The sequence below is a fragment of the Lipophrys pholis genome (assembly GCF_963383615.2).
Source record: "Lipophrys pholis genome assembly, chromosome: 6".
Lineage (NCBI taxonomy): Eukaryota > Metazoa > Chordata > Actinopteri > Blenniiformes > Blenniidae > Lipophrys > Lipophrys pholis.
In genome coordinates, this window is record NC_137629.1 from 23,979,359 (window position 1) to 24,003,038 (window position 23,680).

At 42.3% G+C, this 23,680-nt stretch overlaps 1 protein-coding gene across 1 annotated transcript; it reads right to left on the bottom strand.

The window, feature by feature from the left end:
• Window positions 1-266: 266 nt before the first annotated feature.
• On the bottom strand, window positions 267-20,352 carry kdm3b (lysine (K)-specific demethylase 3B). The gene is made up of 25 exons (XM_080465844.1): window positions 19,873-20,352; window positions 13,959-14,123; window positions 12,383-12,496; window positions 12,099-12,204; window positions 11,750-11,874; window positions 11,610-11,669; window positions 10,809-11,507; window positions 8,868-10,056; window positions 8,565-8,781; window positions 8,237-8,451; window positions 7,966-8,118; window positions 7,752-7,859; window positions 7,500-7,627; window positions 7,115-7,415; window positions 6,730-6,983; window positions 6,149-6,421; window positions 5,861-6,032; window positions 5,664-5,754; window positions 5,411-5,541; window positions 5,210-5,329; window positions 4,781-4,804; window positions 2,515-2,654; window positions 2,114-2,290; window positions 1,858-1,992; window positions 267-1,183 (listed from the first exon to the last, which is right to left on the bottom strand). The coding sequence occupies exons 1-25, from the start codon at window positions 20,077-20,079 to the stop codon at window positions 1,103-1,105; spliced, it is 5,385 nt and encodes a 1,794-aa protein (XP_080321970.1). The 5' UTR covers window positions 20,080-20,352; the 3' UTR covers window positions 267-1,102.
• Window positions 20,353-23,680: the final 3,328 nt, after the last annotated feature.

The following is a 23,680-nucleotide window of genomic DNA, read 5'->3' on the forward strand; positions in this document are numbered from 1 at the left end:
AAATTTTATTAATAGTAATGCAGTAACATGTTTCCTGGGTTTGCTTTTGATTCAATATTATAAGCAGCCTTTGTTAAAGAGAGCCTACCATCCATCAAAAGTTAGCTAATTTAATGTGCAAGCAAAACTGACACTTCTGAGAGTAACTCAGTACAAACTGATGATAAAACCGTACACCTCCATATGACCAGATCCTGACCTTTTTAAAACTTTTCCATGTCCATGTGGTAGTGCGGATGAAGACACTTTGTGAAAAAAACATTAGTTTTTGTAAACTTTATTGTGAAAAATCAAACAGACTGCTAAGATCAATATATATATATTGATACAATGTTAATGGCCAGTAGTTCTGTCTGCAGTTTATTCAGCTCACGGAACAAAGACAGGTGGGGAGAAGAAGGAAAAAAAAAAAAAAACATCCTTTCTGAAGCCGTTCCAATCATTTCCTTGTGATGTATAAAAAGAAAAAGATTTCTTACACTAAGAGTGAAATAAGAAAACTAAAAATATAAAACTTTGGTCTGCTTCCCTTGACTGGCTGCTCCTCAAATTCATTTCAGCCACAGAGGGCAGAAACAATCAGCTGTTTAAAGACATCAAAAGAAATGTACAAAAACAGGTTAACCTTGTTCCTATTGGAAACAAAAAAAAAATAAATCAACGTCATCAAAATAGGAAAGTTAGCCCAGAACTCACATTTCTGCCAGTTTGCTTATAATGTAGCTGATCTTCTGCTCCAAAGGCACATCAGCTTTTACCTCCCTTCCTCTCACATCTTACATATACAATGAAAACAACAGAACAAACACACTGACCTTAAATACAGAGTTAATCATAAAAAGAACCAAAATCAAATTAAAAACTAGACATGTTTGTGTGTACTGTTTAACAGCGACGAAGGACTTCCTTCATCAAAATGCTGATTAGGCCCTCGCGTCTGATCCCCAAATCAAATGTTCCCACCCGCCCCGCTCCCACCCTGTCCCAAAAAACAAAAAAAAAAAATAACCTACAATATCTCTGTTCTCTGCAGCTTGTACTTGTGTTATGTTGGTGCACAGAGTGGAGTGGTTTTCAGAGGCTGGTTGTTCAGACAGAGGAACTAAGGACGAGCCAGTGTGGGTTCGTGGGCCTTCAGTGTCCCGACAGCGTCTTTCACTGCGTGGTAGATGATGTTCTTCACCTGAGGGAGCGAAGAAAGTCTCATCAGAAGGCAGCAAGAAACAGAAAGGACAGAAGGCCTCAAAAACAACACTAAACATTGGAGTATTGCTTCGAAAAAACCTCAGATGGTTATGGAAAAAGGATTTTTTATTTTTTTTGGAGTATCTTCATTTATTTTTATTCTCATGATTTCTCCTCTTGCGTTGAAAGAGAGGTTGAAAAGAAAGGACACTGGGAAAAGGCATCCCATGAGCCCAGAGTTCCCCCAGCAGTTGTAACCCAACTGAGGCTCTCTGGCACCCCCAGTGGAGGACCGCTGACACTCACAAAAAGGAAGGAAAAGTGGCAGCAGTGTGACTGAGGAGAGGACAAGCTCCTCTTCATTTTTACCAAAGTCACACTGTACCAGAACAAATACAGGGATTGTGATGATGCTAAAAACCACATGCTGTGGTGGCCATGGCTTAATGCATCTGTTTTACGCAAAGTATTTTACAGAAAGCTGCGTTGTGTCTTTGATGGTATTTTTCCCCAAAACACAGCTTGAATACTTTAAATTGTACTTTAAACAGCTTCAAGCACCTTCTATGACAACATTTCCAGTCGACCTGGAAAGGAGCCAGAAGCTTGGATTGAAGCTCCACTGGACTTGAATGTGACACGATGCGGTCAGAAGAAGAGACGCACACCCACCTGTAGTTTGTCTTCGTGGTTCGTGTGAGTCGTGGACAAGTGCCTGAACTCCTGCGTGAGTCTGAAACAGTGTCTCACGTGTTCAGGAGACACGAAGTCCTCTGCCACCTTGATACAGCTGTACAGGTTGTGTACCTGAGAGGGCGGAGAGGACGGCACAGTGAGCAAATCTCTTCACCAAACAAGAGTGTTGCATCTTTATAAATGGGCCATTTAAGAATGTTATGTGGACAATTATCTTCATCTAACGTCCGACCTGGTGCGGCGCTCCAGCAGGGATAAAGACAGCATCTCCTAAGAACTGAACAATGGCCCAGCCCTGGACGCCATACTCTTCGTAGAGCCTGCGGCGGAGCCCCTGGTCCAGGTACCAGCTCTGATCGTGAATGGGGTCATGGTCTGGAGGGTTTTCCTGTCCTTGCTCTTCTCCCACCTGACGAAAGCAAAAAATTAGGTCATGATTTAGAAAAGACGACAGACATTTTCAGGACTCAAACCAGTGACCTTGTGAAGGGTCATCTACCCTCTTTTGTATTGACTTGTGATAATTCTGTCATCTCTCAGAGTACTTGGTTTAAATTGTAACTAGTACAGTGAGTAGCAGTGACCTCGGTGGGATCTTTCGCCATTTGAAATAGAACTCTACTGGCAGCTCACCTTGCGGAGCAGCTCTCGGATTTTCTCAGCGTCCTTGGCAGCGTAGATGTGCCAGAGAGCTCCAGGTTTCTCCTTTCCCTCATACACCTTCCTCTTGGTCATTTCATCCACATCGCCCTCCTCAATGGTGGTCATGACCTCTGGAGACCAAACCGACACATACAGAGCAACAGCAGGGTTTCAATGTGAACAAGAACTTTAAGAGTCCAGCTTCCTCTTAAAGAGGTTGATTTGAGCAGCACTTCTTGTTCTTCCAATCACTTCAATGTTATTGCCTCTTCTTCTTTCCATCTCTGTTATTGACCAAACACATCATGCTTCAGGCCTGGGACTGTGATCACGACTGTTAATGTCCCACTTTCACACGTACTTGTTAAGCGAACCAGTGGACAACCATCATACTGCTGGACACAGATGGTGCAGAACTGTAGTTCTCAACTGGCTCGTGACCCAGTGGAGGGTCACATGTCCATTGTTGGTGGGCTTCAGGTGTTTACGTGTACGGGTTTGTATCTTAAGTGCATTTGTTTTTTTTAAAAGAACAACCATTAAAAGACAATTTCCAACTGCATAATATGGCTTTCACAGCAAAATATCTCCCAGCAGTAGTCCTCTGTATGGACAGGTATTCCTTAAGGAGCCAATTGATGAGGCATGAAGCTACCATAGGACTATTATCTCTACATATTGTACCAATGAGATGCATTCCATTAAAACTTTGGATGTGACTGAAACTAAATGTGTATCTTGTGGCCAGACCAGTTGAGAACCACTGGGGCAGAAAAAAAAAAGGACAGATTACAGACTACACGATCACATTCACTAACACAATGTTCACATCCACAGCCTGATTCAAAAAGCAGATAACCCCACTGCCGCGGGAGACTTCTGACCTCCACATTTAGTACTGAAAGGCGACTGGAAACAAGCACAGTCACTAACAAGTATGTCGAAGGGGGCCTTTGTCTTTCAAGAGCCCCAGGTTATGCATCGTCACTTTCTTTTAGCGATCCGGCCATGTGAGCAGTGACTTATGAGTCGGCTTACAATGTTTGTGTGTACTGGCACAGTCATTCTTATTTAATCTCCACAGCGGATTCCACGGTCATAATTTAGTCGCCAGGTTGGAGGACTGCAGGTATTTCATATCTCCAGTTGTAAGAATGAAAAGTGAATAGGAAATAAATAAAAAAAAAAAATTTTTTTTTCTTTTTTCCTGAAAAAAACAAAGTGTCTTGGTTCTATGGTGGCCTTATACCAACAAATTAAATCAAAGGAAAGCTGATTCTGGGAACTTGGAAAAAGAAGTCTTGAAAGTCAATGCTAAAGTCAGAATTCTGTTATGCTAACCCTTTAATAGGCATGTGGCCATATTTGTGAACTTCTCCATTACTTCCTGTTCAGTGCAAGGCGTTTGTATTGTTTCAAATCTATACCTGATGCATATTTTGGTCTGTTTTACACTACCCGACAGATTGTATTAACCACTTATATTAAGTTTTAAAAGTGAGAAAAGTCCTAAACTATACTTGAAACAACCTTCTCTCTCTCTTTTTTTTAAAGGCTATTCTTACTTATTTCAATCAGACCTGTGAAGGTTTCAGCACAGACTGATGCTTCACTTCCATTCATTCCATTAGTTCACTGTTGAATAGACAGACAGATGTTTATATGTGACCAAACAATAAATTCCTCTTCACTTCTTACTCCCTGCCTGTGATCAACAATTAAAAGAGGACCATGGTGAGGAGTTTGTCATTTATGAAAATACCTGTCATTATAGAAGTCTTAACAATATACACCCGTTCATTGCGTTTGTTTCGGTAGGGGAGGCTATGATGAGCAAAACGTTCAACCTTTCCACCCAGTGTAAGGACCAGAGCACACCGCACCCAAGCCAGAGAGGAACTGTAGGTTCTCCCAATCCAACGACTCAGACAATGTGAATGAAGATTCACATTGATCAAAATGTCCAAATGTGACACACTGTTCAATATAAACCTTTGAGTCTACACAGAAAGGAAAAAGCAAGGATGTCCAGAGGGCGGCAAGGAGTTATGCAGTCTATTGCAGCTGGCATGAACTAAGAAATATGCAATGGGGTAAAACACAGCAGCAGAAACTGAAAGACAAGTCCAAGTGCTCTGGCCCCTACTGCACAAACAACAACATAGGGATGGAGCAGAAGAGTGAAAAGTCGGGGGGGAGGGGGTTAGTCAAGTAGAAGGGCATGCTACTCAAGTGATACAACTGAAAGTCTACAGACCTGCACGTCCAGAGATATCTGCCTCTGTGAATGAGAAATTTTACCACAATGTAAAAAAAACTGAGACCCATTGAAGGGTCTTTCCAGGGTCTTGACCAAGATTGGAATGACTTCAAACAGTCTAAACATGAAGTCTAGACAATGTTGGGAGAGAACTGTTCAGTAGTGATCAGTTACATGAAAATGATAAGAAATGTTTGAAATGAATGCACAATGTGTTGGATATGATGTGTAGCAAACTGAAAGTAACACCACCAATAAAAACATTTTGGGGATTAAATGTTTTGTTTTGAAATGCAAATACTGATTTCAGTAAGTTTAGCTGCTCACTCAATGCTGAAACACAAAAAAACGAGTGTATTGGGCATATTTGAATGCAATTTAGCATATCAGACGAGGACGCAAAGTGTGTTTGTGAAGTCTACCGACCTTGCTCGTGGTTTCCGTCACCGTGAGGAATGCCAACATACACCATGACGTTGACGGCATCAGATACATCCAGATGGAGGTTAGTGGTTCCCACCTTCCTGTCTTCAGTCGAGATTAGGCCTGAGGGTGAAAGAGTGTGTGAGTGACGGCGCAAAAACTGTAAAGATAAACACCGTCTTTGATTCAGATGATGATTCTTACCATAGGCATTGTACATCTTGGGTCCGAGATCAGGACGCACAAAAAAGTTGGGCAAGCGGGCTGCGAGGTTTAGACGGCCATCTCTTTTTGTGTACTCGGGCAAGGGGAGGTTATCCATTAAATCATCAAACCTGGAGAAAGTGTGACTCATAGTTATTTGACAGACCTTCCACATGCGACACTAAAAACATTAGTTCACAGATCTGTGACTGGCAGACAAACACATGGAGGTGATGAAATGCGAGTTCCTCACCGTGTGGGCATCATGTCCCTGAAGTCTTCACCTGGAGGCCAATCTTTTAGTTTTAACACCATGGGTTGCCCATCATTGTCTACCAGTCGCTCTGCAGTTACAGAAATAATATTAACCACACCTTGTTATAAGAGCAAAGGGCATTATTAATAACAATGTTCACATGCGCATACACAAATAAATGCTTAGTTACTTACTGGAGATGACCTGAAAGCCGTCCCAAAAGTCTCGCACCTTCACGTCAGAGATAATAGCACAACTTCTACAGTTGACCAGGTCTACGTCCTGATTTCCAAACTCCTCACTGAAGGCCTCAGGCCGCCACAACTCAGCTTTCAGGCGTTTATGTATCCCTGATACCAGCACAGGCTGTTTATCAAGGAGAAAAGAAGAGAGAGGTGAGGAAAGAGCAATGCATGTCAGCTCATCAGTAGGGTTAGGGTTCCTTCATCTGGAACAATCTTTCTTTCATCATGTGTTCTCACCTGTCCCTGCTTCCAGCACTCCCTGAAGATTTTCCAGTTGTTGCTGTTGCTGGGATCCTGTAGGCAGAGCAGTCGCCCATCACAGAGCCAGGAGTGTGATGTGTGTGGTTCCAAAACACTGAGGCCCATCACTCCTTCTTTGCGGCCCCCCAACACGCTGAGCTCGCTGCCATCAGACGTTCCAGAGCGACGGCCCACTGCCTTCTTGGTGTCCACAACCGACGCGATGATGTGGTCCAAGAAGTTTGGGAGGCTGCTCTTCAACTTGTCACCCTGACAGACCAAACAGGAATCTTGAGTTACAAAGCAATAAGCATGAACTCATCAATAGAGCCTGTTTTAATAGGCAGTTCACCCCTCAATCAAAATAACTCATTCACACACCAGCAGATAGAAGTCATACAACTTGTAACCATTCTGCTAATCCTAATGTTAGTATTCCAAACATTAACATGACAAAAACACAACATGAAAAGTCAATGACTAACACTTCCAATTTCTACTTTTGGCTATTTACACATTTATGGGGACAACGTCTACAAGTGGTGTTGCCAATTAGAATGATAGAAATGTATACGTACTCCTGTTGAGGTAAATACAGAGGGGAAAGGTACCCCACTCTCTCCAGGGCCCTGATGCAATTTCCCCGGTCCTGAGTTGAGCAGGTCTCGGAGACTGGATCCCTCGGGTTTAGACTGGGTCATGGTGGAGCCCAGTAGCAGGCTGTTAAACAACTTGGGGCTGGAAGCAGAAGGCTTTGACAGGGCACTGAGTGAATCCAGTCCAAAGGGTGGCCGAGTGTCTCGATTCATCATGGAGCGAAGAGATCCCGATTCTGGAGGCATAAAATATTGATGCAACATTAAACTTCACCTTGATTTGCTCCGGGGTTTTTTTTTTATTTTATTTTTTTAATTAACTTCTGATGGAGCCCACTAAATTAGCAATTTCAATTTTCCTACTGACCCTTGGTGTCATCCTTTGCTTTCTGAGTAGCCAAGTCTGCCAGCCAGTGCAAAGCAGAGCTGTTGCCTTCTCCCGATGAGCGTGACTCCTTGGCAGGAGGCTGGGCAAGGTTACAGGGGGACGAAGCACCACTGGTGGAGTTACTAGTGCTACCAACACTTTCTCCTCCGCCACTGTCTGATGGCGCTGCTGTTTGTGTAGGTTCTGTTTTGATTGCAGGTGTGTCTCCCTCTGATTTCGGAGTGGTGCCAGCACCAGAGGCTGCGACTGGAAGGCTACTACCCCCGCTGCTCATGGGAGACTGACGAGACAAGCACAGCCACTGAACAACGTTCAAGTCAAACAATTTCAAGAAACTAAATAAGAATAATTTGAAGGACAGTACCTGTGATATCCCATTGGGCGCAGTAGGGCGCACTAGAGGCTTCGTGTGTCGACTGGCACAAGGGCAGTTTGCTTTGATACCCCACTTGCCTCTCGCTGAATGTACCATATCACCTATGTTGTAAAGAGCTGAGAGAGAAAAAGCAATAAAGCCCGTCATCGCACATGTCATTGTACTAAAGCTCATAATAGAAACCTGGTGTTTCTTATGTGAAGATTTATATCTTTAGGATGCAATGATTTAGACTATTACCCGTCCCAGGTATAATTTGAGTCGGCATGAGGTTCTGTGGCTCATGGGGTTGGCCTTTGGCACACTTCAACCAAGAGAAAACCTCATCTTCTGGACCTTCGTCAATATCTGAAGGATATAAAAAAAAACAACAACAACAAAAAATACGGGTAAACAGACAGTTTGGTTAACCAATAGCAGACGAGTTAAATATTGCTTTCTGTTCAAGACTCACCCTCACGTGGCCTGTTTCTGCGCAGCCGATAGCAGTCCAGACACACGCCAAAGCCACACTTGCGACACACCCAATGGATGTTAAAGAGAGTGGTCTCACACACGTCGCACATTTCTCGGACACCTCGCACGGCACGCTTCCATGCCACTTTCTCTGAAGAACAAAAACAACAAGTTTATACGACACACCTGACCGCTTGAGCACTGGGTGAAATGCTGGCCAGATGAACACGTGGCTCGACAAGACGACGGAAATGTATTGTCACACTCACGGTGAGGTTCCACCATCATCATGGCCTCTTTCTCAGACATGACCAGCTGACAGAACTGGTCTCCCACATTAGCCAGGATGTACTTGGATGTATCGAGGTCCAGGCCCTCTTGTACAGCTGGTGCAGGAAGCCACAGACCCATAGCCATGGAGTCACTCTGCTGAGGACTAAGAAAGCCTTCCACACGCAGTACACCTTTGCGAGTGAAGGCCAACCTAACAACAAGCAAAATAGATGTCAGTTTTCAGCAAAGTATGATAGTTTGCACTATTTGAATAACTAATATTAAGCTCAATTATGCAATGCAAAATACGAGCATTGCCCATACCTTCTGAAGTGGAAAAAACGACAGGCCACGTTTGGATCGTCATCATTATCGCTGTCGTCGTCTGTAGTTCGGTATTTACGGTAGCGCTCCAAGCGACACTCACGACACTTGTGTAAATGAGGGGCCACGTTGATGCAGGAGCCATCTTGGAGAAAAGACTCGCCAGACTGCTTCAGACGGCGTACTTTGCTCTGGTCTTTCAGCACAGACTGGCCCACTAAAAGAGAATTTCTGTTAATTCTACATCTAATAAAATTGATCATCATAAATGATAGCATGGACGTGAAAGCGGGTAGAACTTACCTTTAAAAGGTTTGTTACGTGGACGACTCTTTGCAGCTCCTTGGATTTTATTTTTCTGTAGAAGGGCTGCGTCCTTGGAAGAATGCGGAGGTCCTCCTGGAATTTGACCTTTCTCTAACCCCTCCTCATTATCACTCAGGTCTGAGAGGTCACTGTTGCTGCTGGAGTCAGAGTCATGTTTCGAAGACTGGCCTCTGTCTTCCAGGTTAAACTTCTGGGACTGGTTCTGGTCAAAGGAAACAGACTCTTCCTCTGTTCCACCAGGACCGGTGCTGCCGAACATGGAGCATCCTGACGTGGATGTCGGCATCTCCCCATCACTTTGCTCCTCGCTCTTCACAGCTCCATCACTCTGTATTCTGGGAGAAGAGGCTGGAGCCAGAGAGGAGGAAGAGCTGGCTGGAGCAGCTGCTGAGAACGCAGAAGACAGAATCCCCTTTGGTGGCTCTGCCATCGTGAACAGGTTTGGTTTGCCATCCAAAACAGGACCGTGGGTCTGCGGCTCAGTCCCAGTAAGGCCAGGGAAAGGTGTGAGGGAGGTTTTATCTCCATATGCCAGAAATGGATTTGTAGGCTCTTTAGAGGCTTGTAGAAACAGGTTCTGGTGACTATCTGAAGAATTAAAACCAGACTGCAATCCCAATCCCCCTGCAGAAGTTCCATTATTACAGTTCTTCTTAGAAGTGTTTTGGACTCCAGCAGTCACAGCAACACCACTGCCACATAAGCTAGAGCTCGGTCCTCCTGCAGAGCCACCCATGCCCTGAAAGGCCAATGGCGATTTGTTGAACACACCGTTTCCTGTTGGATGGGCCTCAGGCACTTTGGGCTGGTCAGGCTTTTTCAGCCCTTCAGTGGAGGCTGTGCTCTTAAAAAGGCTTGGGGGCTGTTTACTCAGGCCCTCCGACACTGAAGTGAAATAATTGGAGTCCTTGGATTGGGTCTGGCCTGCACCTAGGCTCTGGCTGGGGCCAGACGTCTGGGTCATACACTGGAAAAACAGGTTTTGGTCTTGCTGAGCTTGAGACTCATTCTTTACGGTTCCGAATCCAAAGCCGAAAGGCCTCGGAGTGTCCTGTGAAGCTGAACTTGCAGTAGGAGCTCCATTGGTCTGAGAGGTAACGTCTCCAAATACAGGAGCAGCAGACACCGCCTGGGACAACCGGAAACTTGAGGCCGTTTTGGATCCCTGAGAAAACAAGTGAATGTATATAAACAGTAGTAACAGAACTATTATCAGTGAGGGTATCATGGCACATCATACCGGGTTGTAAAAGTATGTGCGTTCACTCCACAACAATAGAAATGTCACAGTTCATTACATGCCTTTTCACAAACAATTATTCTCTGGAATGCATAATTTAATTCTATTGAAAATTAATCCATGCGCAATTTATTCTATTACATTGTTGTTGCACTCTGCTGGGAAAGAAAGATAAAAGTGATATGTGCTTTCATAACAAATCTTTAAAAGTCTTACTCTAAATATAGTGAGAATTTCAAACATGGCAACAGTGTTTCACACATTTGATGTACTGCAGTTTGTAGCACTTTTCCACATTTCAAACATTCGAAATGTCAGTTGTGTTTCTTTGTAGCACAGATAAATCTGGAGAACATGTTGTGATTTTCTCTTGTTCAACACAACTTACCTTGGATCCAAACCAATTTCAGACTTGGGATAAGGATAATGTTCAAGGCACTAGCGCATAATCACTAAATAAAGCTCTATCCTGTCCAATGCAGACCAGTTTAAAGCTGCTTGTGAATAATTTGCCCACAATGATAGTCTGACAGGTCATTGAAGCACGAGCTTCTCAATTCTCACTTTCATTTAAACTTTTATCTTTCCTCATGGAAATCAAATATATTAATTGATGATGGTCCACATCTGTAATTTACATTTAAAAGCAAAAGCAATAATCATATTGACTGTCTTACCTCAGTCTGGCTTCCCCAGGTTGGAGCTTTAGCACTGAAACCCACAGAAGCAGAGAGCGCCACACTGGGACCACTGTCCTGAGACCAAGAAATGGTGACAGGTCCCGGGGAGACAAGAGCAGCGGTTTTGGAATATGCCGACTGGGAAGCCTCTTCTCTGTCTGGTTGGGGGGATGGGGAAGCCTTGGGGCCTGGAGCTCCAGGGACTAAGATTGGCATCTGGCCTAGTGAAGGAAAAGACGTGGTGGAGAAAGGGGAGGGGGCTGGTTTCAGGGGAGGAGGGGTTGGGGTGTGAGTAATGGTGGTGGTGGAGTCTGCTGCTCCTTGTGTGGAGAGGGAGCGGCCGTTCTCTTTGACGTGGGCAGAGTAACGAGCAGTGGCGTTTGTCGGGTCCATCTGAAGTGAAGAAGTGGTGTTGGGGGACGACACTCTGCCCTGAGCAAAGGTTCCTTCAGATGAGCTTCCATTTTTGGTTGTGCTGCTGACTCTTTCGCTCGAGTCTCCAGCCCAGATCCCAATCCCATCCGCTGAAGTTTTGTTGGAGTCGCCACAGTTCTGTGCGTCTGCTCCCGGATCTCCTGCTCCTTTAAAACGTTTCAAGTTCAAGTCATCCTCACCTTCTGACGCAGTCCTGCGTCTGCGTCCATTATCACCCTTCACTGTTTCACTATCCTTCCTCCGCCGGCCATTCTTACCGAGCTAAAAGAAGAGGGAACATTACAGAATATTTGTATTGTTAGGGTGTTAAAAGATAAAAAACACATCAGTACAGAGAAAACATGTTTCTACCAACAGTCCTACCTCCTCCTCAGTCAGCTTGACATGGATGACCCGAGGATCTACAAGCTGATTTTCTTCTCCCTGCAGAACAAAGGATGAGTATCGGGAAGCCTCCTTTCATGTCATGAGTTTGAGTATAAAATAGGATCAATGTGATTTACCTTATCCAAGGTAATCTCCATGATGTGTGAGATGGGGTCGTGCTGTGACACCAATCCTGAGGCCCAGCACTCCTCAAACTCAGGCTGATACACACGAACTCTGCGTCCTTGAATGGTGTATGAACCTGAAACCATGAACAGTGGTCAGATAAGTAGTTAGACCTGGAAAAAGTAAAAGGCAATAGATGTGGCATGGCTAGCACATATACTTTTATTAATTTTCCATTGGTTGTTAAAGTGTTGCTCTTTATTGTTATTTGGATGCAGTAAAGTGCAGTGAATACTTGGTTAAGTTATCTGTGAAAAGATTACGTTTCAATTCGGAAAAACGGTACAGATTTTGCCTCACCCTTTCTGAGGATCTCCTGCAGTTCAAAGTCGGTACGCCAGCTGGTGATGGCAGCCTGCACAGACGGCTGCTCCAACAGCAACGGGTGCCGTAGGTCTTTGTCAACCTGCACAGACAGACACCACATTGGATTCAAACTAGTGACACTGCAACAGCGTAGCAACAACACCAAACAAGTGTTCAATTAACATTTGTAAAAAAAAAAATTTTAATAAAAAAAAAAAAAAAAGCAGAATTGAATGAGCAGTAGTGTTGATGTTCTCATTGGAAACCCTTTAACGCACCTCAAACCTCTGCACAGTTTTGTTATCAGGCAGGAATTCTAAGTTCTTGTTTCCAAAGTACTCCACAGGAACCAATGAACTCAGACCCACTTTGTCCACCAGAGAGCGGTAAGCCTGCAGAAAAACACAACATGTAAACATCTGAACAATTTGAGGAAAACAGTTCAACTAAACAAAAACACTGTCGATGAGATATCAGTTATCAGGAAATGGACGTCATTAAGAAAACATTTTGAGATGATTCAAATTTAATTTGAAACTTCTTAGCAAGTATCAATAACAAGCCAGAGAAAAGTTGGAAAAGTTGAAACGGACGAGAACAAGTGTTTCTGGACACAAGTTCGGCTTCTGCTCTGTGCACAAGCCAATGAAGTGGATGACTATTTTACAGTCAGAGCTTAGCTCTGAGAGGTATAAAACTTTCGAAAGGGCATGCAAAATGCTAGTGCCCGGTTAATACCCGGTGTTTCATCTTGGCTGACGGCTTTGAATATCGCTTTACTCATTTCTCTCCTGCTCGGCATTGCTGTTGCACCAAACAGTAGAGCAGAAAAGAAAAGGGACAATTGTCACTATCAATAACAGTGAAAAGCAGCAGAGAACCTCACACGAAAATAAAATGAGGAGATGTTAAATCAGATTAACTGAGATAAACACATTCTACTTTTGTTTTTTTATGGAAAGCCTGACACTGGTAGAGGATACACTACAAATCTATAATGCAGAGTTTGTCAAGTGTGTTTTAGCTTTCTTGTGATTTTTCAACAGTATGATCACCAGTAAAATTATTTATATTTGTATTCAAATAACCTGACTGCTATGAATTCTGACAGGTTATTTCAGCAACTGCAGGACATCTGCAACAAATGAATGTTGGTACTGAATTGAAATCAGTGTTCAAAACACCAGCCTTCACTCTGAAAACCATCGTTGTATATGAACATTAGACACAAGTCAAACTTATGAGAACACAGAGAGATATAAGTAGCTTGCTGAAGCCTGGAGTGAGGCTTACGTTTGGATCACAGTTTGTAGGCCAGTGTGGATGTAGAAGGGAAATCGGTGCATAAATTCTACCTCACATCTCTTCCTGACACACCAGGGGCAACGCTGAGGACACCCATACGGCATTTCAATTCATTAATCTTTCTACTTTGACTTATTTCTATATTAGTCTGTTGCACTTTTATTCAAAATTCTTGTATCTATTACCGTTATGTGGAAAAGAAAAATACGATAACTTTTCTACATTTCTAAGTAGCGGTTTAAGAAATCTTGAATCTTCACTGGCAACAGCCTGGAACAAGATATGATGGTCAAATATCCATACCATCTATTTTTATCCAGAAATCTGCTCAACCGCGCCCGTAACACGGTATAATCCCAAACAGGATTGAAAAAGTTTAGCTTCTTCCTCCTTTGCAGTCATGATTAATGTTTGTGTTGTATGAGAGGGCTCATATACACATGTTGTTAGAATATGGGTACATTTATACATGAACTGTGTCAATGATTATGTGTAAATGGTGTTGCTCTACATGTCTGAAATAATCATCACATCAATGGTTGATCTCACCAGAGCTGGCCAGGCTGTGGCTGATGCTGGAGCTCCAGCTGTCCCAGTCGCCTCACTTCGACTGGCCCAAACAATGGAGTCTTCAACCAGCACCGCTTTCACCCCATCATCATACACCTGCACCCACGAGGACCGCTGGGAGGCATTCTCAAACTCCACACATACCTACCACAGAAGAAGAGAAAGAAATACTTGTATAAATGTGGCCATATGAGAAAAAGTCAAATCAAACATAAGCAAATATAATGCATTACAATACTAAGCTTTTGCCTGATTTTTATTATTTCATTAATGTTGGGTGTGAGGCAAAGTGTGTGGCATGATCAGAAGTTACTGGTATGAATTTCACGCTCCACAGATACAACCACTCTGAATTTGGTCTGAATTAAGGACCTTTATTTGATGTATTTTATGGCCACTTATTATATGAAGTTGCTTTAATCCAGGGGTCTCCAACTCTGGTCCTCAGGGGCACCTGTCCTGCATGTTTTAGTTCTCTCCCTGCTTCAGCATACCTGAATCTAATGATGATGTCATCATCAAGGTTGTGAAAAAGCCCAATACCAAGCTCCTCATTGGAATCCGGTGGGTTGCAACTGGGAGAGAGCTAGAACATGCAGGACAGGCGCCCTTGAGGACTGGAGTTGGAGACCCCTGCTTTAATCACTTTAAGAAATAATTTTACATCCCTGAGATGATTACCATTTAGTAGAAATTGGCCCTGTGTGAATGAACATGTCACACCCATGTGGAGTCTGTTGTAAGCAGATTACTTTGACCACAGACATACACACTAGCTCTGCTTACATGCTGTGAATCAGAGTGATTCCTTCTTGACTGTAAGATCAGATTCCCGTATTTCTAAGGACACAAAAAAAAAAGCCCCCCAAAAATGTTTGTTCAGGTTTATATGCACCAAATAAATCATCTGTTCCAGCCAATTGATCAATCCCATAATATTTTTTCATTCAATTACATGGGGACAATCTGATCAGAGCTGGCTATATGGTGCTGTTTGAATTACATTACTTATGGTCAATGCAGCAGCAGCTCATGAACAAATGTTGTCTACGGTTTAATACATAAAAAGTTATTTCAACAGTTTTTCTTTAACTGTTTGCTTTGTGATATGACATTTTTGACGCTGTTTTATACAGAACGAACACCACAGAAATGAAGGTTATGCAGCAGAAATATTTGATAAGGTCTTAATGTTCCTTTCAAATAGGACCTTCTGTTAACATTAAGGATAATTCAGCTTGAAAAAAGGAATCTTACTTCCCATCCCATGCAACACAATGAGGACACAAGAGTGTCATTAATTTTGAGAAAGCTCATTTTGTAAACATTGGATGATTCGAATGCTAAAAAATATAGTACAACTAAAACTGACTGTCTTTATTCATGTACATTTAGAATAATCTTTTTGAAAAGGTTTACTAGATTTTTTGGGGCAGGTTGGGTTGTCATGGCCACACTTTGCTGTCAAGTCACTGTTTCTCGGTGACATATACAAACAGGAAGAGGAGCAAAAACGCAGAGTGGCTTATGGGAAAGAAGCAGATGTGTCCGTGCTGCAAAGAGAAGGTAGACTTGAAGAGGATGTTTACTAATCCCTGGGAAAGGCCACATGTCATGCATGGACAACTTTTAAACGGGCTTCAGTTCTTGGTGGCCTGGCAGCCCGTTATTATAGGATTTGTGCAAAGTATCAAGTCCCTGCAGGGTTTGGAGTGACATACACTTGTATCGTCTCGTATGTCTGAAATGGACATGAATGCCAAGCAGAAATGACACGCACTGGCTCAAGAGACTGAAGGCCTAATATTAAACTAAAACACCATCAACAAAAAATGTTTAAATAAAGACAAGTATAAAATAAAATTCTGAACTACAGCAGCTTAAGGAGTGGGATTTCATGGTGCATAAGCATTTGACATATTTACTCCCAGACAGAGAACATCACAATGCAACAGATAAGGGGAGTAAGGTAAGGGTAGAGTTCAAATTAGTGGATGCTCGGTCAGTGAGAAAACAACATTAAGTTCATAAATTCAAATGTGTGGTAAATGTGGTTTATCAAATCTTGGAAAGTCAGTGAGATTATTGAGGGAGGCTGCTTGTTTGGTGGTGCTGGTCCCGGGTCCAGATCAACGTTTGAAGAGGAAGAACCAGGCTTTGAATTTCTCCACACAATCTGTCTGTCTTATCCTTTCCTCTCCTTCTATCCACTAACAACAACTGGAACGGCGGAAAGTCGCCAGCTATGAGCTTGGTTCTGCAAAGGTTTCCTCCTGTTAAAGAGGAGGTTTTTTTTCCCTTTCCACTGTCGCTATTGTTTCCTCATTTGAAGTTATTGTTTATTTTCTCTGTAAAAGTGCCTTGATGTGACTGCACTTTATTTGGCTCTATATAAATAAAGCTGAATTGAATCAGCACTTGAATCCAGGTCACTTGGTGGTCACCATGCCTTTCTTTTTTTTTTTTGTTTATCATTGAACCAAATGATAGAAACTAAACCCTCTGTACATTTATTTTCTGTTTTAGCCACATAAATACTAGTATCGGTTCATGTAATATTGACTGCAATATTACCTTCAGTACATTTTATATTCATTCAACTGTGAAACACGATTGAATTTAATGTATCTACCATGTATTGATATTGTGGATTAGCAAAAGCTAATAAGTTTCAACTGTGATTACTACACTTCTGTTTGGTCAGTGAGTTTTAGTTGGAGGTTACTGCGACGACAGTTGATTTTTAGTCTACTATTTTTTTCATTTCATGAATATTACAAATCAGAACTTGTGTATTCTGTATACTTGGTATTGAAATTCTACAGTAACAACTAAGAGCAATAACTGTGAAAAATGAAGGGTGGTGGAATTCAGCTTATTTACCGTCACTCATTCTCAGTTAAGAGTCAAAACACAGAGACTCTCCACAAGTGGACTATTCTTCAAGATCCACTGATTCAAATCTGTCAGGCAAAGTATCTTTTGGAAATGTTGCCTGAAAGCAGTTGGTTTGTTGATGTGCTCCCAATCACAGCTGCCGTTGTCGTTACTTGTTCAGATATGGGACAACTGGCCTTTTCTTTGATCGCTAGCTTTGATTCCAAATGTCAGCAGGACGGTGGGAATTGGCCAAGTTAACTACGTCCTCAAATCCCCTCTGCACCCGTCCTATAGCTGCTGACCCATGGCAGGTTTTATGCAACAAGTGGGTGCAAAGTATTTCAAACTAGGGATGCACAAATGCATGTTTTTTCACTTACAATCCGATCCCAGTTTCCGAATTTAGATATCTGCCGATACCGATAGCTCTGTTTGCTTTAATATTATTATAATCATTATTGTTGATTTTATATGAGGCTGTAATAAACTCCTCTCTACAGGCAAGTATGAAATGTACGAATGTATGCATGTATTCTCTCAAAAGGCAACTTGAGGTTAGTATAAGGTCAGAAAAGGAAACAGTACAAACAATTTTTGTTCGATTTGGACAATATGGGGGTCTACGTGACGTCATCATCTCATAATAAGCTTATTATACCTTTAAAAACTTATCACTTTATCAATCCCTGGGGAAATTCTTTAGCAACGCAGCACAAACTGCAATTTTACCAGCGCAAACACAGCGCAAACGATTGGGATTATTTTCACGGAGTTTTGCGCAGAGTAGGAGGCAGCTTCATGGAGGAGGAGCTGCTGTTCATTGTTTTGATGCCGCGGTCAGCGCCGTTCTCCTCTGCGACCTGGCGTTTTAAAATGGTGACGTCTGGCGGCAGAGTGGCCGCCTGGCTGTACTACGACTATGCAAATAACCACGTTGATGTGTTGCTTTGAGGTGTTTTGAGCGTAAAATACGTCCAAACAGACATGTTGTCATGAAAAGTTGGATAGCCGCAGTGCTACTACGCTAGCCTGCTAGCTGGCTGCAAACTGTGGAATTCCTGACTCCTTACTCTGCGTCTCATTGAGACCCGCCTCAGTTTAGGAAATCCAGGCCACATTTTGCTGCCAGTGAGCAGAGCAGCATGCATTGAAACACTTATGGAGTCATTTCAGCAACAGTAAAGCACAGACGAGGCTTCATGGATCGGAAATCTCTGCAGGTTGGATCCAAAATTTCCGATTCGTGAATTACGTTGGGATAGGAACCCAATACCGATACTGGATCGGCCCCATCCCTATTTCAAACCCACTGTGCTTGTGGATAGATCACACATGCTTGTGTTTGGATGTTGTAATGCGTTTCAACAGATACACACACCTGAGGTGAAATACGTTTTTCCAAACATACACATACATTGATTCTGAGTTGTTTCCTGATGCTCTGAAACCATTACCACAGTCATGAGACTGTTTTCTAATTTGCACATCCATGTCATGACACAGAAGGACCACACCACAGTGTTGTAGTTAGCGCTTTAACATCATAGTAATAAAGTTTTTGGTTCGTGTCCAGTTTGGAAGTTTGCATTTTCTATCTGTGCCTTGAGGTGCACCGGGTCTCCCCAAATATGTTCATACAATTCAAAATAATTTCTGTGCAGATGATTGACTGCAATAGATTAGATCAGTCAGTGGTTTGAGTCCAGGAAAGAGGGCAGCTCTCCGGAGTCATCCGGGTACTCCGGGTTTTCTCCTACATTTCAAAAACATCGTTCAATTCTGAATCCAAACAGTCCATAGTTGTGAAAGTGAGTCTGTGCGGTCATCCATCTTGTTGTGTTTGCCCTGTGATGTTGATCTGTGCACGTTGTACACTATCTTTATTTATCACTAGAAGCAATTGGCTCCAGCCCTGGGATGAATAAAGTGGTAGAGAAGACGGATGGATTGATCATAATACCCTGGATTACTGTTGCCAATTGACAGTTTGTGATTTTTAATAAACACTTTAGATTGCGCCTTAGGCTTGGGTTACCAATAAACATTTCCCTTTGCCTTCATGAACCTTAGAAGTTGTTTGTATAGAGGGAACGCCTCTATAGTTTTTGGAAAATTATCAATTTTAAAATACGTAAATATTGTATTTTACAATTGATAATTTTACAACAGTGGAATTGGAGTTTAATTTTGCTCAAAACAATAAAGTGGAGTTTTAAAATGTGTGACAAGAAAGTACATATGATGGCTGCAACTGATGAAATCTTCATGTCTTTTCAAGAAAGAATGGACAAACTACATAGTAAAGTCAGACATTGATAGAAGAATCAGCCATCAAAGTATTTTAATGAAAGTGAAATGAAATTTACTGGTCTTGTTTTCAAGGAGACACTTACCGACATCAAGTTTATCTGCAGGTAGGTCAACCTCCACCACTCGTTTATTGCGCAAATCTCACTCTGCGGGTTCTCAAATATGATATATGTGGACTCATTCAATGGTTTTAAGAGTGATATATTCGTGTGAAGGGGATCATATTAAACTGAGAGGAGACCTCAGTACAGACGAAGCCTCACTGTAACCCAAAAAGGCCTTTAACTCCACTAACGCTAGCTGGCGGTGATCCGCTGTTACTATCATTTGCTACCTTCTTGCCACCACTTGTAATATTGCCACGGTTCAGTTAGCTCTGGTGTGTCTGTGCTTTGCAATCGTAAACTACAATATTAGGGCGAATAATTGTGAAGATAAACGTCGAGGAGCCAAAGGGTGAACAAAGCGAAGGCCGAAAAAATCCTCGCCCTCGAGTTTGGCTTCGCCCTGCTTAATGCGACTGGAGTACTAGCTAGTACATGTAAGTGCTAATGTAAACTCCCAGAAAACGTATCGATGTTGACGGTCAAAAACAGATTAAATGTTGGAAAGAACACACTAAAAAGCTACCTCGCACTTTAAAAGCCTTAAATGACGTGTGTTTGACTACCAAGGACGACATTACTTGTATGTAAACACTGACCGTTAGCCCCGCAGCGGTGGTTGTTGTTGTCGCCTCCCCTCCGCTAACCTCCGGGACGGGCAGGCCGATGACGCTCACCGCCCGAACCGTTCCCCGGAGCCAGTCCCGGGCCCAGGCTGGCTTCCCCGGCTCGGGCCCGTTCGCGGACCTGCCATCGTCGAGGAGTAGAAGCAGTCGTTTCCCGATGAGTTCGAGAGGTTCCCCCATGGTTCGCTCACAAGCTAGCAGCAGCAGCCTCTAGTGAGCCACCATGAACAGTGTAACTTCTCCGCCGCTCGGGAGGGCAACTCGAGGAAGATGGTCTGCGAGGCGGCGGCTCACTTCTGTCGGATGTGGCTGCACAACGGACTGAGAGCTTTCGACAGTTGCGGTGGAGGACCGAGTCACTCCAGGAGATCACCCAGTCGAAACGTTATTGTCCTCGGCGTTTACGCGACTACCCTGCTCTGTCCGCCATTGAGCCCTGCAACAATCAAACGCACTCCTCGTCGACGGGCAGCACTGCGGAGACTGAGCGAGAGAGGGAGGGAACAGCGGCCTCTAGCGGTCGGCCTAAGCACCATGTTTTCCGCAGTGTTAACTGGAGCTGCGCCCCCTCCTTCAGCTCTCCTTCCTCCTGCGTCTGGACACTTTTGAGGCACTTTTTGACTCTGGTCATGACACAAACTCAGCTCAGGATACAACTGTGTCAATAGCTTCTCCTGCCATTTTACTTGCTTAGTCCCCCTCAGGGGTGCACATTCCTTGAAAAAACAGCTATTTCCATGTAATGATTTATGAAGTAATGTTTGAAACTGTTTTCAGGGTAACACGGTGGATGTTTGCATTACAGTCTTTTGTATAATTGTATTTTCTTTAGTGGGTCAATAATGAATTATGACCAAAAGTGGAGAATTGTCATAGTAAAATTATATTTTGTTGCTCACAGAGGTGCTTATACTCTGTTATAATGGATTTTATGTTCTCTGAGAATCACTGAAACAAACAGCCTTATGAAAGCTGTATTATATTCTGAAAGATGCACAGATGTTTCTCTATTCCCTGGCTCCAAACTAGCAAACACTCCCACTCCCTTATCTGGTGGGAACGGAACTTCGTTTGTGTGAATGTCAAGGTGAACCATCTGTTGTTGCTGAACCTCAGAAGTCCAATTGTGGGTGCTTCCAACGCCTCCCTCCTCTGCTCGCTTACCTTGCAAAAGTAGGTAAGAGTCGCGGGGCGCAACTTTGGTCAGACACTCTGTAATTGGTGTCTCTTGAGGCCCAATAAAATACTCCTGATAGAAAGACTTTGTTCAACGACTTTATTTCAAAGCAGCATCGACAAGAAAAAATCCACAACACTCTTTATTTCATAAAATAAATCAAATATAGTTACTTTCTTTAACAAGTTTTGACAAAGGCACTCACAAAAATGTAACATAGGTATTGAACCAGAAACAGTTGTTTTTGTGCAAAATCTTATATTAGATGTGTCACAAACATGCACACACACACACTGAAGGACACACACTATATCTTCAGAGAGTATAAGCATACTTTCATCTGGACTCAGCATGAAAATAAACAGCATTCATAGGATTGTCTTCTGGCAGTATTAACCCTTGGGTCTCAGTACACGTTTTGTTTGGCAGCTCGATCAAGTTATTTGGCAGTTTGAACACAACATGGAAAATAAAAACATACACAACTACTAGTAAAATACAGAGTCAGCTGAGCCTCTCAAGACATTGAAAGACATTGCTCTGGAACAAGCCTGTCTGCCCGCTGCTCTCCTGGGTGACAAGAACCCGTCCATCAGGTCGAGGTCTGTGGACGAGGACAAACTCTCCTTGAACCAGACGCGCTGTCATCACTGCAGAAGAGAGTCGATCACAGCATCGGGCTTCACAGATCTTTTCCTGTGTTGACAGATGGATTCATGATATGGATTCATGATAAGTTTTATCAAGCACTTTCTGCCTTCTTATTTTGTATAAGAAGAGGATATCATGATGAAAGCTAAAACTATATATGCACATACTATATATGAGCTAACAATACAATGCAGCCAATTTTGTGGTTTGTTTTTAAAAAAAAAATATTAGTTCAATCAGGAGCAAATAATAACCTGAAGTGAAACAAGAGTGGAAATGACAAACCGTCTCCACAGTCTTTACAAGTACTTCATATATAATGTATATATAATATATTCATATATAATGTATAATCGTTTATAATGTCTATGGGTGTATTGAGAGAAACCCGGAAGTGAGACGCCATCTTGCCTTACCGTGACAGTTTTTTTTTTTTTAAATAAACTTTATACAATCCAAACATAGAAGACATACACACATCAACTAAACAACCATAAGATAAAACTGAACAAAACAAACTATAAATTATAAAAAAAAAATAAAAAAAAGGAACATACACTCGGGGTTTCCATTGAGTTTACATTCTTTTACAAAATTATATAATGATTGAAATGTTTATTTCGAATACGAAAACAATAAGAAAAGAAAAAAAGAAAAGAAAATTAACAACAAAGTTTTCCTCTCAAATAATAAATAAATGAATAACAGTAATAAAATAAAATAAATCAAGAAAAACATTGTCAGAGAGTATTCGAAAAGGAGTGAGAAGAAGTAAAAACTTATTTACTCTCACCCCTTGTCACAAATAAATAATATAATTACTTCCTTCCATCTCCTTCCTTCCATAATCTTGTACTATTTTTCTTTTTCATAAATGTAAGAGATTTAAAGTACAGACAAAGCTCTTTGTGAAAAATGTTGAAATTTTGTCTTGGTCTTCCTATATTTGTTTTTTGTGAATGAAAAACTTCCCCATCATCACTAAAACATTACGCTGTCAGCTATAACTATTCAAAATAAAACATTATCATTGTCCAGATGAGATGGGGGTGCCCGCAACAGTTTATGAGTGTGGTTTTCTGGACATTAAGGACTGTTTTTATGAAGGTTATATGTTGTAAAAGGCAACTAGTGGCATGAACTATCAAGCGATGGACATTCAGTCATTTGTGACCGCGTTCTGTGAGCAGCAATGTTTGTATTTGTTGACTGTCAGTAGATCGTTAGACCGTGTTTAAGTCCCAGAAAATGGCGTAGTGCCCTGCCGCCGCGTTGTTTTTTCTGCTCCTGGACAGAAGCATACGTTAGTACAAGCACGCTCCACACATTTACATTTCAAGACATGTGAATGTAAAGTTGTTTACTGTGAATTTGTGGGCTGTTTGTGTTCCAGGGATGAGCCCCGTTAGAGATATTTTTTTGGCCTCCTAAGTAGCCAGCCTACATGTTCAGAGGTATTTTTGCACTCTTTTGTACTGACAGACTGACTTCTTCAGTCTTTTGGAGTTGGTGTTTTTGCATTAGTGGTCTATGCTTATCAAGGCAGACAAGATAAGTCGAGAGAAAGTCTTGAAGATAACTTTCAGTGCGTAGAGGGGAGTCCTCCGCTGGTCCTACTTTGATTCTGTTTCTGCGAGAAGTATATAACAGAAAGTCTTCTCTTCCTTTTTTTTCTCTTATTACATTTAAATTTAATACAAATTTTTCCGTTCAGAATAAAAAACCCAAAAAAACAGATGTCTGTGTCATGTGCCGCTCAGTTTCACCAGGTGACATGGAGAAACTAAGAAAGACAGAGCAACAATACAAACTGAAGCGACAACAAAACTACAATCGAAGGTACAGCGATCGTGACATGTCACAGCTGTACCCTGGAGGTCATGTATGGGTAAAAGACCTGCGGGAGAGAGGCACCGTTGTGTCGACTGCAGACACACCAAGATCTTACATCGT